This window comes from Oryzias latipes, chromosome 4, assembly GCF_002234675.1.
Source record: "Oryzias latipes chromosome 4, ASM223467v1".
NCBI classification, from domain to species: domain Eukaryota; kingdom Metazoa; phylum Chordata; class Actinopteri; order Beloniformes; family Adrianichthyidae; genus Oryzias; species Oryzias latipes.
In genome coordinates this window covers 31,518,429-31,532,974 of record NC_019862.2, presented here as the reverse complement: position 1 = coordinate 31,532,974, position 14,546 = coordinate 31,518,429, and the positions used below count along the sequence as shown (strand labels likewise).

The 14,546-nt window shown below is 39.3% G+C and overlaps 1 protein-coding gene across 2 annotated transcripts; it reads left to right on the top strand.

The window, feature by feature from the left end:
- The first annotated feature begins 876 nt into the window (after positions 1–876).
- On the top strand, positions 877–13,932 carry LOC110013679 (collagen alpha-1(XXVII) chain-like). Of its 2 annotated transcripts, XR_002873216.1 has the most exons (8): positions 877–1,246; positions 1,977–3,149; positions 7,254–7,307; positions 7,511–7,630; positions 8,774–9,011; positions 9,120–9,173; positions 10,192–10,299; positions 13,691–13,932. XR_002873216.1 is itself a non-coding variant. In XM_023954601.1 (5 exons), the coding sequence occupies exons 1-5, from the start codon at positions 1,190–1,192 to the stop codon at positions 8,918–8,920; spliced, it is 1,551 nt and encodes a 516-aa protein (XP_023810369.1). In that variant the 5' UTR covers positions 877–1,189; the 3' UTR covers positions 8,921–9,104. The 2 variants fall into 2 exon arrangements, 1 of the variants encoding a protein (XP_023810369.1); XM_023954601.1 differs by lacking the exons at positions 9,120–9,173; positions 10,192–10,299; positions 13,691–13,932 and having other exon boundaries at positions 8,774–9,104.
- The last annotated feature ends 614 nt before the right edge of the window (positions 13,933–14,546 follow it).

Genomic DNA, 14,546 nt, shown 5'->3' with positions numbered 1-14,546 from the left:
TTAATTATGGTGATGCCATTTTTAGCCAAAATATTTTAAAAAGTGGAATTCTTTAGAAAGCAGGAGTTCTTTAGAAATTCACCTCTGAGTTGTGAAAGGGACTGTGTCCCAAAGTAGCCCCTGCTTCCCCTCACCCATAATGCTCTCTGTTTATGCCCTCTCTCACTAGCTTACAGACCCTCAATCTAACATTACCAGTGCAACCAAAATGGTGAGCAATCCAGTTTTGAGCCACATTCCAGCGCAGATGAGGAAAACAAAGAAACACATGGATGTATTTGTATGCAAGTGGATGCATCAGAATGGAGCAGAGCAGGGAGCTACAATACGCCCAGCATATTTTCTACGTCATAAATACGATCCTTTTTCAAACAGCATTTTTTCCCTCTCATCCTGATAAACAGGACTGGAGAAAAGAAACACTCACAAAGGCAATTTGAAGCTTATTTTTCTTAATATGTGTCCTCTATCATCCAGAATTTGCCACAAGAACAGGTTAAAAACACAAAAAACACAACTTTCATCACAGAGAGTATGGAAGATTTTTTAATTCTGTATTAAGTTCAACAAAGTAATAGTGAAGAAAAATTCCCAAGACATTGTAAAGTGTCCGTCCCCTAAAATTGACTTTAGGGATCCACCATTCAGGGTGGAACTAGGACACACCCCCCCACCCCCCTTACTGAGAGGCCACACCCCTCCTGACATACCTACCATCAGTCCGTCTCACGCTCTTCTGATCCTGGTGTTACATTCCTCACCTGAGCCACAGTCTTCCTTTTCTCCCCCAGGATGAAATCAAATGGAGGGGGGAGGGGGGTGAGGTAGAATATTCCATTTGATGCTTTTTAAAGTCAGCATCTTTAGCATTAACCTAAAGTTTGAGCAAATATACATGAAAAAGAACAATGTTTCTTCAGAAAAAGAATCCAGCTTTTCAATAGAAAACTCCTTCAAAGACACTAAATGAGCCCACAAACATTAATCTGTTTGGATAAATATTCCATTTCTACAGATGTGTAGACAAACAACTGTCTTCTTTGTTGTTTGTGTGTGTTCATCTCTCCATACTGTAAAGGTGGGACCAGTGTTGCCTTCAGAAGGTGGAGCGTTACGTCTCGTCCAGCGGGGCGTGACGGCTGCACAGACTTAGACGCACCAACAGGAAGTTCAGTCTGTTGTTGAAGCCATGCTGGGCGCCACGGTCGGACTGCTGCTGTCGCTTCTGACCCATGGAAGTCTGAGGGTTTGTGTTTGCGTCCTTATTTTCTTGTAATATTTGTATTTGACTCATTTATTTCTTTATTTTAGCTTGATGGTCATTGCTGGTGGGTATAAATAAGAATAATGTTTAAGGTAAACATGCAAAACCTTAAGTTTGTTTCAAAATAATACTCCAAGTATATTTACAGGCAATACAAATCTCTACAAATGTGTTAATTTTTTATTTTAATTTAGAGGTTTCTACATATTTTATTTTTTGTGCTTTAAGCATATATATTTTAAATTTCCATTTGTTTGAATTTTGTGACCTTCAGAGGTAGAGTTAGAATATTTACCTCATCAAGTTCTAAATCACTTAAATAAGAATAAAAAATGAGTATTAAACATGTTTTGATGCAATATTTTGGGATGACTTTAGATGTCTTTATAAATCGGAGCTAAACTTGATTTTGATTCGATTTTTTTTCTTGTGTGTAAATGTTGTTACTAGATAAATACATTTTTATGATAAATTTAAAAAGACTTAATGTAATGTAATTTAAAAATGGAGCTTTGTACAAACACACCTTAAGGAAATGTTTGTATGTTTTACAAATATATTGAAGCTAAAGCTAATGAGCAGTATTTATTAAAGAAAATATTCATAACATTTGACAAGGTCTGATTTATACAGAATTAACATCTAATTGGTATGAATTGTGTCGCTGCGATTGGTAAATTGTAATTTTTTTGCTGTCAAACAATCTCAGCAGGTGTGTTTACCTGCGCAGTCCCATGTTCAGTCTGAAAAAGGAAGTTCGTCCACACCTGAAGGTTCTCCGCTCAGCTCCACTGTGCAGCCCGCTCACACTGACCTGACACCGAGGTCTGATCCGCCGGGCAGCACTTTCGTTCTCGTCCCGCTTCCTGCTCCACACATGCATGATGATGACTCCCAAGCTGCAGCAAAACCTCAAGTTGCCATAGAAACCAAGACCACAGCCGGCCGAGCCGCAAAAGCAAAACCAAACACTGAAGACGAGGAAGTGCCAGAAAACTCCAAACCCCTCCCTCAGACTCTGAAAGAGATTTTTCATTCCAATTCTCCCAAAATGGTGACACTGAGAGATGAACGGGGCTCCACAGGCATTACTACCAACAGCCCAGATGGTGAAGAACCTCCTCATGTGACTGATCAGCCATCACTTTATCAATCTAATGGTGTCACCAAAATGGGCTGTGATGAGACTCCAACTTCAAATCCACAGACTCAATCACCTCAGAGTCCTGCAGAAAAAAGTCAGAATATCTCTGATGAGCCTCAGTTTGCTCCAACATCTCTTCTAGTTGTTGTGTCCACCACAGAATCTGCACTCGGCGCCTCCAGAGAGAAGCTTTTATCTGAGGAAGGAGAGATGATGGAAGGTATTCCCAGTCCATCCTCCTCATCATCCTGGATTCCAGCAGTCACTCTCAGTGCGTCTGGACTGGAGGAAGAAATGCCCCAAAAGCAGGCGGAGTCACTGGACTCCGCATCCCCTCCCAAAGCCCCGCCCACAAACCTGACCGCCTCATCTCCCACACAGCAAAGCACGGATGCATCAAGTACCAGCGATTCAGAGATCCGGCTGGGTAACGCTGTACTCACCACAAGTAAAGAAACAAAAGAAATGGAGGCAACTTTTCCCCCCGCAGCAAACGTGATGCTGCTTCCAGATGAAGAACAAGAGAGCGGGATGAAGAGGGATGAAGATGAAGCTGGTGTGGATATAGAGAAGGGACGGTACGGACAAGAGGACAAGGACAAAATAATTCATCAAACCCACGCTGAGAGATTTTTCAATCAGAACGTGGATTCTTTGGTCAAAGCAGAGATAAATCCAACAGTTCCAAACACAGACAGACATCAGGACACCAGACCAGATCCTGGAGTCAGAGGTCAAAGGGTAAAACTTTATTACCATTTTACCTTGTTAACCCTTGTGCTATCCTAGGCACTTTAACATTGGGAGGCGGGTCATCTTTCAACCTTTTTTGAGCCACGGCACACTTTAACCTTGACAAAAATCCCGCGGCACACCAGCATCCAAAAAAAGAACAAAAACAGAAATTCATGGTCTGTATTGATCGACAGCCCCCCCCCCCCGCCCCCCCCCGCCCGCAATCTCATGTGCATTTTTGTGATAATTGTGGCCGGAAAAGCAGGAAGTTGCGGCTGTTTTTTCTAAGAGATGAAATGAAAGTTAAATTAGAAAATTTAGAAACTGTTTGTTTGTTGTGGTTTCAAGGCGTTTCGCAAGGACAACTCATTGTGCGCTGGGACACTGGCTCTTTAAGCCAATGCATCATGGGAGATGTAGTGTGAAAACTGCCGAAAACTTGCAGAAAGACTCGCGTCTCTGAGCTTCATTGTATTGTCCACTTGTTTCACGGTCTGACACCGGACTCTGTGGAAAGCTACACCGCTAAAGAAGAGCTTTAGCTGGTATTTTTGTTAGAACTGAGCGACTTTATCAGCAGAATTAAGAACAAGGAAGTGAAGACTTTAACCACTTCTGATTGGTCAGACTGATGACATGTGATTAAGCCTTCAAGAATGATTGGTGGAGACAGTTAAAGGGACGGGACTTTTCCGCAAACTGTCATAGCTGCAGGTAAATCGCGGTACCGTGATTCTTATCAAAATTTCTTTAATAGAATTAAATAAACACAAAGAAAAAGTAATTTTAAGATCTTTTATATTCCTAACCACTCAGTGTTTTATCCGGGCCTGTTTGGATGAACAAAGAGCTGATTTCCTGGAGATGGGAAATGTTTTTAGATCAGTGAATGATTAATGAGGGCAATTTCCCACGGCACACTTGACCATCTACCACGGCACACTAGTGTGCCGCGGCACACTAGCACACTGGTTGAAAAACACTGATCTAGACCCACTAGACAGTACTCTGAACCTTTTTTCTTCAATGATTTGTGATCTTCACTGGTGTCCATGGATTACATGAAATCTTTCCACCTTTATCCACCTTTGTCATAGTAGGGAGAACATGTCAGTGTAAGGGGGGGGGGGGGGGGTCATAGGATAGCACCAGGGTTAATATATGAGCAAGACAGCACTTGGATAAAAAAGATAAAGACTCTCCCTTAGAACTCTTGGCTTTACTTATTGAACCTTTAACAGCAGCTGGAAGACAAAATAAAGACATAGAAGGAATTAAAACAAACATCCATCATAAAATTAGTCTTTTTCTGAGGGGGGGGGGTTGCTCCCGGGTCTTTGTCTGATGTTGGGCTCTTTGATGCCTGGATCGGCCGGGCTGCTGTGCTGTCTGCCCCTGGCTCTGGGGTGGGGGGCCTCCTGCCTTTGCTGGAGCATTCAGTGTGATCAAGGACTCTAGGAAGCACACATTCATACAACCCACCTGCTTGTTCACTTTTGCACATATATGGGCATGGGTATTGTTTTTACAGCCCTCTTCAAGAATCTTGGTAGTGCGAATCTAGTGTGTATTTGTCTGTGTGCATAAGTCTTGTGAGATAAATCTTCCATGATGAATGTATAAATATACTTCCAACCTGTAAATAGCTGTGTGCAGACGAACTGAGTCATGCAATTTAATAATAATAACTATGGATTGGATTCATCTACGCTTTTCCAGACGCTCAAAGTTCTTCCAATGTGTCAATCATTCATTCATACGTGGTGAGGGTAACTATTGATGTTGCCACAGCTGCCCCGGGGCAGACAGACAGAGGCATGGCTGCCAGTTCACACCTTCTGCCCCTCTGACCATCACTGGGACATTCATGCACCGGTGGAGCCACTCTGGAGGCAGTTGACTGGGGAAGCGGGAATCGAACCACCGACCCTTCCATCATTGGCCGACCAATGCCGCCCCCACTGTTGCCCTCACTTGTGACACTCTTATGTTTTTACTTTGTATCATCGACTGCCCCTCCCCATCTATATCATCCCATGTCTTTCTCTCTCTCTCTCTCTCTCTCCTTTTCTTCTGTCCAGTCCAACAAAGAATGCATTCAAAGAGAATAATTATAAATGAAGCTTAGCCTCAAATACAAAAGGGGTTTATACAAATATACTCTCTGTTTGCCTGAAGATCCATAAACCTTTATGGTAACAGTAAAGTCTGTCCAAGAGGCCATAAGCTCTGATCTGCTTCCTCAGCTGTTGGACAGGACAAGTAAAAAATGGAATGTGTTGCGTCTATTTTCTAATCCCATAAACGGCATTAGTTACATAAGTTAACAAATAGAAACCATTTAACCATGAATAAAATGAATGATGGACACTTGAAGTTCTTTTCAAGTAGAAGTTTCAAACGCTTCATTCAAAAACCTCAAAATGTATTTTCACAGTCAGTGATTGGTTAAAAAATTAAAAATCGTCTAAATTTATGAGCTTTTAACCTTAATATTTACAGCAAGCCGCTTAAACAGCAGAAAAAAGAACAACCAGCATGTTAAACTACAAACACCCCAAAGTATTTTTGCGCCCTCTGGTGGTCAAAGGGCGGAATGATTTACTTCAGGGGAGCTGTTGAACCAGTTCCATAAATCCCATCATGCAGCAAATCCAAACTCAGCTAACAGACTGTTAGAAGATCTGCTACCCACTCAAACCTCCAGCAATCATTTCAGAAAAAGACTGAGAGAAAAGTCTCAATGAAAGCAGAAACTCCACAGACTCCAAACACGCTTAGATCACTGCTGAACAAAAAATGATATCTGTGCAGTGATGGTTTACATCCTATTGTCCTTGTTGACTCAGATTACACAGTTATTAAAGTTTTTTTTAAAAAGATGTGAATTGAATTTGTCCCGTCTCTCAAACTGTGGATTGGCCCTGAGGGACACATGGAGGGGATTCAGGATGTGTCACGCCTTATTTGGTTCTTTCATATCAGTTTGTGCTTTTAGTGGGAAAATTCTTCATTTTATTCATGACATTTTGGTTTAAACTTTAGTATTATAAGATTAGATGATACTTTATTCATTACTGAAAAGGAAATTCAGGTTTTCTGTTTCAGTCACCGGATTTCTACAAAAGAAATAAAACATAAACAAAAAGTAGAGCCTTTTTAACCAATCATAACTGGATTGTATAAAAGGTTGAAAATGAGTTGAGATTTTGCTGAATCCTGTTTAATCACATCAAATTAATCATGAACTTGTTAACTGAACAAACTCTGTTTTTTATGACAAAGCCACTACGTACATTTAGCGCATCTTCCATGAAATGTTGGTCTTTCGTGATTCGTGCGTGGTACACGTCATTCATAAGTGTTTCTTGCATTCGTCATCATTCGTCAATGTTCCCAGATGTCTGTCGACGGTTACGGCCAATGTGAAATTTGGTTTTAAGCGGTGTAAGTTCTTTGTCTGTTGTGATTTACGCATATTTTTTGTGGTTTATCCTCATTATTGTGTAAATATTGTGCGGGATTTTTGCGAGATGCAAATTTGTGGCTTTCCACCACCGTTCCATGAATATCTAATGGACTTTTCACGCATGAACCACTGATGTATGACTTTTATAATGTATACACGGCGCACATATCATTTTATAATTACATCATTGATGCACAAATCACAAATGAATCACATATAAACACCGCAATAATCCTGCATAGTTCATGTTCTGCGTCGTTTTATGTGTTCTTTGTACTTCAGGGGTTTTAACGTGGTTCATTCCTGATACATCTGTGAAATTTCCCGAAAAGGCCACAACTTTCCTCACTTTTTCCACCTATATTCACGTATGACCAATTTTCATCCGTGCCATCTGCACAAAATGTACGTAGATGCTGTGAGACCTTAAGTAACAATGAGAACAACAGCAAAAGGATTGAAAATAAACGAATTTGGAGAAGTAAATGTATTTATATGCATTAATAAACCCATGAAACAGCAAACCAACATAAATGTAGTTGATAAAATAAACATAAAAACATGTGACCACGGCAGAAAATAACATCTTGAATGACCTTCAGATGGGCTTGCCTTAATTTCATTTAAATTGTTTTTTTCAGGGATTGCACGGCCCACCAGGGCTACCAGGATACCCGGGACCTAAAGGAGATAAAGTAGGAATCTTGTATGATTTAAACACTTTATTTTGGGTCAGAAATACATCCAAGTGTGTGGTTTAGTGTTTTATCTAAAGCCCACTTTTATCCATAACTTAACGAACAAAACAGCTGTAATACATTAATTTAATGCCCGTCAGCTAAACACTAATAGGGAAGGTTACCTGTTCAAACTAAAAAATCCCTTATTTGCCTCTAAGGGGGACCGAGGTGTCGTGGGCAGACCCGGACAAACCGGAGACCGAGGAGCTGTTGGTCCACCTGGGATGCCTGTGACCTTTGTGATCACAGCCTCTGAAGAAGAATGGAAGGCGTTCAAGGTCAGTGTTCTGGTTGATTCTTTTTTCTCCACTTGAATCCTCATTAGGCTTGTTCTCATTTAATTGGATTGACTTGTGGATCTCAGCCCATCTGTGTTTACATCAGTTGGACATCTGGTTAAATTCTAATGCGTTTTGTAGCAAAACATAATAAATTGATTTAATGGTAACTACTATCTCCTTCTAAATGGTAACTGTTCCAAAACACCCCATAACTTAACATGTAAAATTCACATACAATGAATCCAACTTCCTGTGTACATACTCTGTTCTCATTAACAGTAAGTCCCATGAAAAACACTAAGGTACCACATGAGTACTATGTAATTACCCATCCTCTCACATAAACTTGCTGAGTAAGTAGAAAGCAAATCCTGGGTCCTTTTTCACAGTACTTCCAATGTAGTATCTGTTTCCCTACTATCTTGTTACACGTGGCTAATACCATGAAACATACGAGTGCAGACATAAATTCAAGGTACTTTATTTGTACTTACATTGTTCTTACATGTGGTAAGTTCTACAAAAGACACATTTACACAACATGTAAATACCCAGTAGGTACTATTTAAAACCCAGTCTGTACAACATAAACAGAGAAGAAAAATTAAAACACAAAGAAAAGCAGTTTCACTTAAATAACACAATTTAGAATCCAAAAAAATAAGTTCAAGACAAAGGAATCAGGCGGGACAGAGGATGAAAATTAGCTTAGGCTACAATCCTGCATGTTTACAGTGTTTCTCTATTTTTTCAGCACGCCACACTGTTTTTTGTATGCATTGTCCCTTTAATAAATTAATAAATAAAAATAAAAACATCAATACCCAGTATAAATACCCAGTAGGTACCTCGTAATAGTACCATATAAATACACAGCAGGTACCATGTAAGTAACAAATAGACACAAAAATAGTAAGTACCCAGTAGGGCTCATAAAAGTACTAAAAAGTACCCTGTAAGTACCCAGTAGTTTTAAAGAAAGTACCATGTAAATACCACTTAACTACGCAGTAAGTACAGTACTGTAAAAGTAATCATTAGCGATTTAATTTGATCTCAGAGCTGATTTTCTGAAACATTATGACTGAGAAACCACTGAAAGAATTACCAGAAGAATTCAACCTCAACTCTTTTCAACAGAGAAAGAAAATCTACAAAAACCTCGTCTCATCCTGGCCGGTACGTCATTCCTGTTCATTTAAGACTTTACTATTCAATTTTACAAACAAGGTCATATTTTTCTTTATTCCCAGCGTGTGTCAACATGTATTTCTGTCAGATCTATGAAGCTGTTGTTGCTGTGCACATTGATGTTTTTTCCTAGAAACGTACGGGCCCCCCAGGCCCCCGTGGGTCCCCAGGAGAAGAGGGGCCAATAGTACGTAGAACAATGCTTCATATGGATGCCTTGAAAATTGCATCCAAAATATTTTTTGGAATAATTTGTTCTGTAAGTTTTAGTTAAACCTACTTTGTGTTTGTTTAGGGACCGCCAGGAATGAGAGGAAAACAAGGAAAAAGAGGAGTTCAAGGGAAAATTGTAGGTATCTGATTATATTATTACGGTTAAGACATGCAAATCTGTCAGAATGGAAATAAGAAAATATGTTATTGGTGAGTCTCCAAAGCAAAAATGATCAGAAAAGTTAGTGTTCTGTAAGAAAACAACAATGAGACATAAAAATCTTCATTTCAGTTAAAGAATTATTATTTTAACTCTGGAGAACCCAAGAACAGCTTTTTTCTGGGCTTTTGGAGTTCATTTGAATTTTGTGTTTGTTTAGTTTGGGTATCAGCAATAACAGCAGCCATAACAATAAAAATGAATGATGAACAAATAAATAAAATAAACACAATAAGAAGAAAAAAAACAGCAGCCAAATTTGACCCACTTGGTTCTCCAGGGTTAAACTTTTTTTCCCCCTTTTCGTTTGAATCTACATGTAGCTCTGAAATTGAGCTGTTTTTAATATTAAGTATTAATATTAAATATTTAAATAATATTAAATATTTCTGACTCAACCAGACTGATAAAGTATCAGGGTTCAAACCCAAACAACCTGCTGACAGCAAGCTCACTACACCACATCCAAGCTGACAGATTAACAGCAGTGTTTTCATCCCCACACCAATAAAAACGAAGGTGAAGCCCCCTTCAGGATAACTGTGGAGGCTCACAAATCAGTCAGAGAGTCCAGTCTTATTTTAATGTCATTATCAGATCCTTTGCACAAAAACAGTTTGAGTTCAGACACAAACACCGACAGTGTTTGCAGACTGTCATCTACAAACACTGATCCCAGAAAGTGGCTGTCAAAGTGCTGGTAGACACAAATACAGGAGTAAAAGGATTCATGCAGACCACATCTTCTGGCTTACATCTTTATGTTTAGAATTTGGATTTTTTTCTCGGACTAAATCTTTAATCTACAGTTCTCTGACGAATAAAAGAACATTTCATTGTATGTTTATTGTGGACTTGAAGGAAGCTTTGCTCAGGTGAGCTTCAGGTAATTCCTTCAGGTTAACATCAAAGATGTCCATTAATGCTACATCAGGGCAGTCGTGGTCCACATGGAATTCCAGGTCCTCAAGGGCGACCTGGAGTAGATGGCATCCCAGGACACAATGAGGATCCAGGCCCTCCAGGCTTGCCTGGAGATCAGGTATCCCAGCTCGTTAACATGTTATCGAATTTTATCTTGATTTTGCAAAGGTATCAAACTGGGTTTCAATAAAGTTATTGTTAGATGTTTTTTTTTTCTTTTAATCAAATGGGAAGTTTTAAAAACGTATTTTCCACACTGACCAAAAATATAAATGCAACACTTTTGTTATTGCTCCCATTTTTTTATGGTATGAACTCAAAGATGTGAAACATTTTCCACATACACAAAATAACCAGTTCTCTGAAATTGTTCACAAATCTTACTAAATCTGTGATAGTGAGCACTTCTCCTTTGCCAAGACAATCCATCCCACCTCACAGGTGTGCCATATCAAGATGCTGATTAGACAGCATGATTATTGCACAGGTGTGCCTTAGACTGGCCACAAGAAAAAGCCACTCTGAAATCTTCAGTTGTATCACACAGCACAATGCCACAGATGTCGCAAGTTTTGAGGGAGCGTTCAATTGGCATGCTGATACCAGGAATTTCCACCAGAGCTGTTGCTAGGGAATTGAATGTCCATTTCTCCACCATAAGCCGTCTCCAAAGGCGTTTCTGAGAAAATTTGGCAGCACATCCAACCAGCCTCACAACCGCAGACCATGTGTGACCACACCAGCCCAAGACCTCCACATCATGCATGTCCACCTCCGAGATCATCTGAGACCAGCCACTCGGACAGCTGCTGAAACAACCGGTTTGCATAACCACAGAATTTCTGCACAAACTGTCAGAAACCGTCTCAGGGAAGCTCATCTGCATGCTCGTCGTCCTCATCGAGGTCTCGATCTCATTCCAGTTCGTCATCGTAACCGACTTGAGTGGGCAAATGATCACATGTGATGGCGTCTGGCACGTTGGAGAGGTGTTCTCTTCACGGATGAATCCCGGTTTACACTGTTCAGGGCAGATGGCAGACAGCGTGTGTGGCGTCGTGTGGGTGAGCGGTTTTCTGATGTCAATGTTGTGGATCGAGTAGCCCATGGTGGTGGTGGGGTCATGGTATGGGCAGGTGTATGTTATGGGCGAAGAACACAGGTGCATTTCATTGATGGCATTTTGAATGCACAGAGATACCGTGACGAGATCCTGGGGCCCATTGTTGTGCCGTACATCCAACAACATCACCGCATGTTGCAGCATGGTAATGCACGGCCCCATGTTGCAAGGACCTGTACACAATTCTTGGAAGCTGAAAACATCCCAGTTCTTGCATGGCCAGCATACTCACCGGACATATCACCCATTGAGCATGTTTGGGATGCTCTGGATCGGCGTATACGACAGCGTGTTCCAGTTCCTGCCAATATCCAGCAACTTCGCACAGCCATTGAAGAAGAGTGGACCAACATTCCACAGGCCACAATAGACAACCTGATCAACTCTATGGGAAGCAGATGTGTCGCAGTTCATGAGGCAAATCTGGTCACACCAGATACTGGCTGGTTGTCTGAGTCCCCTGACCCCCTCAATAAAACAAAACTGAAGATTTCAGAGTGGCCTTTTTTTGTGGCCAGTCTAAGGCACACCTGTGCAATAATCATGCTATCTAATCAGCATCTTGATATGGCACACCTGTGAGGTGGGATGGATTGTCTTGGCAAAGGAGAAGTGCTCACTATCACAGATTTAGACAGATTTGTGAACAATATTTCAGAGAACTGGTTATTTTGTGTATGTGGAAAATGTTTCACATCTTTGAGTTCATACCATAAAAAATGGGAACAATAACAAAAGTGTTGTGTTTATATTTTTGGTCAGTGTATAACCTAGACTTCTCAAAAGTCAGATTTACAGAACCTAGGGGGGAGTACAGAGGGACAATTAGCTCAAAAAGCAAACCAAAAAAATACATTTTGACAGAAAGAGAGGAAAAAACAGTCCCTCCACAGGCTTAATTTGAGTTTTAGATAGAAATGTTTAAAGTAGATTAAAAATGTTAGTTAAAAAATCGATTCGTAAAAACATGTCAAAGGCTGCAGATGTGCATTAAAGTGCGTCATAGCTTTCTGACTTACTTGGAAGGACAAACAAGAAGAAATTTTCTTGTGATGGATGGAACTGACAAATATAAAAGAGATTAGAGAGGAAAACTGTGCTAAATGCCAGAAAAATACATTTGGAAAATCCAAACGATCTAGAAAAAGTGGAAGACCAAGGTCCTTAGCAGAGATGTTTCTCATAGGAAGATGCATTTAAACTATAATATTATTCAAAAAATAAAAAGGTTTGTTATTGTTAATTCATAAAGAAAAACGATCAATTATGTCCACACATTTAAATCACATTACAATATTTTATGCCTTAAATTCTTGTAACTCACAAAAATACCGTATTTTCCGGACTATAAGTCGCCCTTTTTTTCATAGTTTGGCAAGGCGTGCGACTTATACTCCGCAGCGACTTATATTAGAAATAAATTGAAATAAATACATTGTTAACCCTCCTGTTATGTTCATTTGTGAAGAACAGAGATGATGTTTCTGGGTCAATTTGTTGTATGAGGTATGTTAAGTGTTAAGAGTATGTTAAGTGACTCAGAGAATCAGAAAACCTTTTTTTTTTACAGTAACATCTTGAAGGCTAAAAACATAATATTCTATTTTCCAATGATTTCATAGATTCAGAAATGCAATAAAAATGACAACTGTTTCTACAAATACAGGATGAAAACAGAGTATTAGTTGGCCAATGATGCTTCATGAAAGGAATAAATAAATAAGTATGAGAAAGAATTACTGTGAAATTATGAGATAAACAGTCTGCTATGATTGTGTCATATGAGGTTGTGCAAGTTATTATATCTTGGTCTCAGATTTTGTCAAATAAATTTCCGTCGAAATGCGACTTATAGTCCAGTGCGACTTATCTGTGTTTTTTTCTACTTTATAATGCATTTTTGGGCTGGTGCGACTTATACTCCAGAGCGACTTATAGTCCGGAAAATACGGTACAACACTTTTGTTATTTATCTCACATGTTTTGCATTTTACTTTGACTTTATTGTCCTTCATTTTGGAAAGCTTTAAGACGTTTGAATTGCCTTTAAGTTAAAAATACAAATACAAGGATTTTGCCTCAAACCACTTGTACATATAACTAATACAAAGAAGAAGAAAGATAAAAAACAAACTAAAGTCAATGATAGACAACGATGCTTGAAAATGTGTAAAAGATGTAAGTAGTTGTGTCCTCTGAACCTTTTTAGTCATCATTTTACCACTTTTTAAATGTTGCTTTTATTGAGTTCATATAGGATTAAAACGCTGTTAATAGTAGCAACATTCCTCTATTATCCATAAAGATGGGGTGGGGTATTTAAAGTTTATTTGTCAGCTCTAACTGGGTGTTTTTAAGCCACCTAAGCTGTGTTTTTTCCTTGCAGGGTCCCAAAGGTTACATGGGAGAACAAGGCAGCAAAGGGGAGCAGGGTGAGTGGGTAAGAGCGCATTCGACTTCCTGTTTCATCGTAAATAAAAAGGCAAAGACATTTAGAGTGAAAATGTAGGTCATTAGGTGTCACATACCTGGTTACCAGACTGACTAATAGATTGACAGAAAGTTGTGAGCTGCAGAAATCTGAAATAATTTCTTTAGTTATTAATTATTAGGGTGAAAAAATGTCAAGAAGAGACCCTCTTGAAGCTGATTTTAAGGTAAGGTTGCAGCTGAATTGAATTGATTGTTTTAGCAAAATGCGTAAATAAATTCCATAAGAGGGAAAATTTATGAGCAAAGTTGAGGAAAGGATCAGTGATTAACCACAGATTAAGTTTTATCAAACAAACTGTGGGCAGCAATCAAACAACAACCAGGAACTATTTGGAGGTTGATAACCCCCCACCTTAATCCAACCCTAAATACTGAATTTCAAACAGGAAAACGTTGTTGTTGTTTTTTTTATGTTTGCTAAGTCTGTGGATTTGAAGCCACGATCTTCTAGTCTCAGGTCAGACAATCAGGTTAGCGAAACCATTTTTTAAGCCTTTTTTGTCTTTTGGCACTGGGAGAAAAAGGAAACCATTTCTTATTGGACCTCACATATTTTTAATAATATTTACATGTTCAAATTAATTCAAATAAAAAATTTTCTGAAGCACCTTGCATGAAAAAAGAACAGCTGAAGATGCTGTACATAAAAACAAACAAGAATGCAAAACAGCAATCCCCACACATAAGAATAAGCCCCTTATAATAAAATACACAAAAAACACAAATAAAAGAGAAATGGCTACAAATTA

What these genes read in the sequence shown, in the direction of transcription:
- LOC110013679 (XM_023954601.1), top strand. Translation starts at nt 1,190, where the DNA reads ATGCTGGGCGCCACGGTCGGACTGCTGCTGTCGCTTCTGACCCATGGA. An exon ending in TGACCCATGGAAGTCTGAGG is followed by an intron (nt 1,247 to 1,976) that starts GTTTGTGTTTGC and finishes CAATCTCAGCAG; the next exon opens with GTGTGTTTACCTGCGCAGTC. An exon ending in CTGGAGTCAGAGGTCAAAGG is followed by an intron (nt 3,150 to 7,253) that starts GTAAAACTTTAT and finishes TGTTTTTTTCAG; the next exon opens with GGATTGCACGGCCCACCAGG.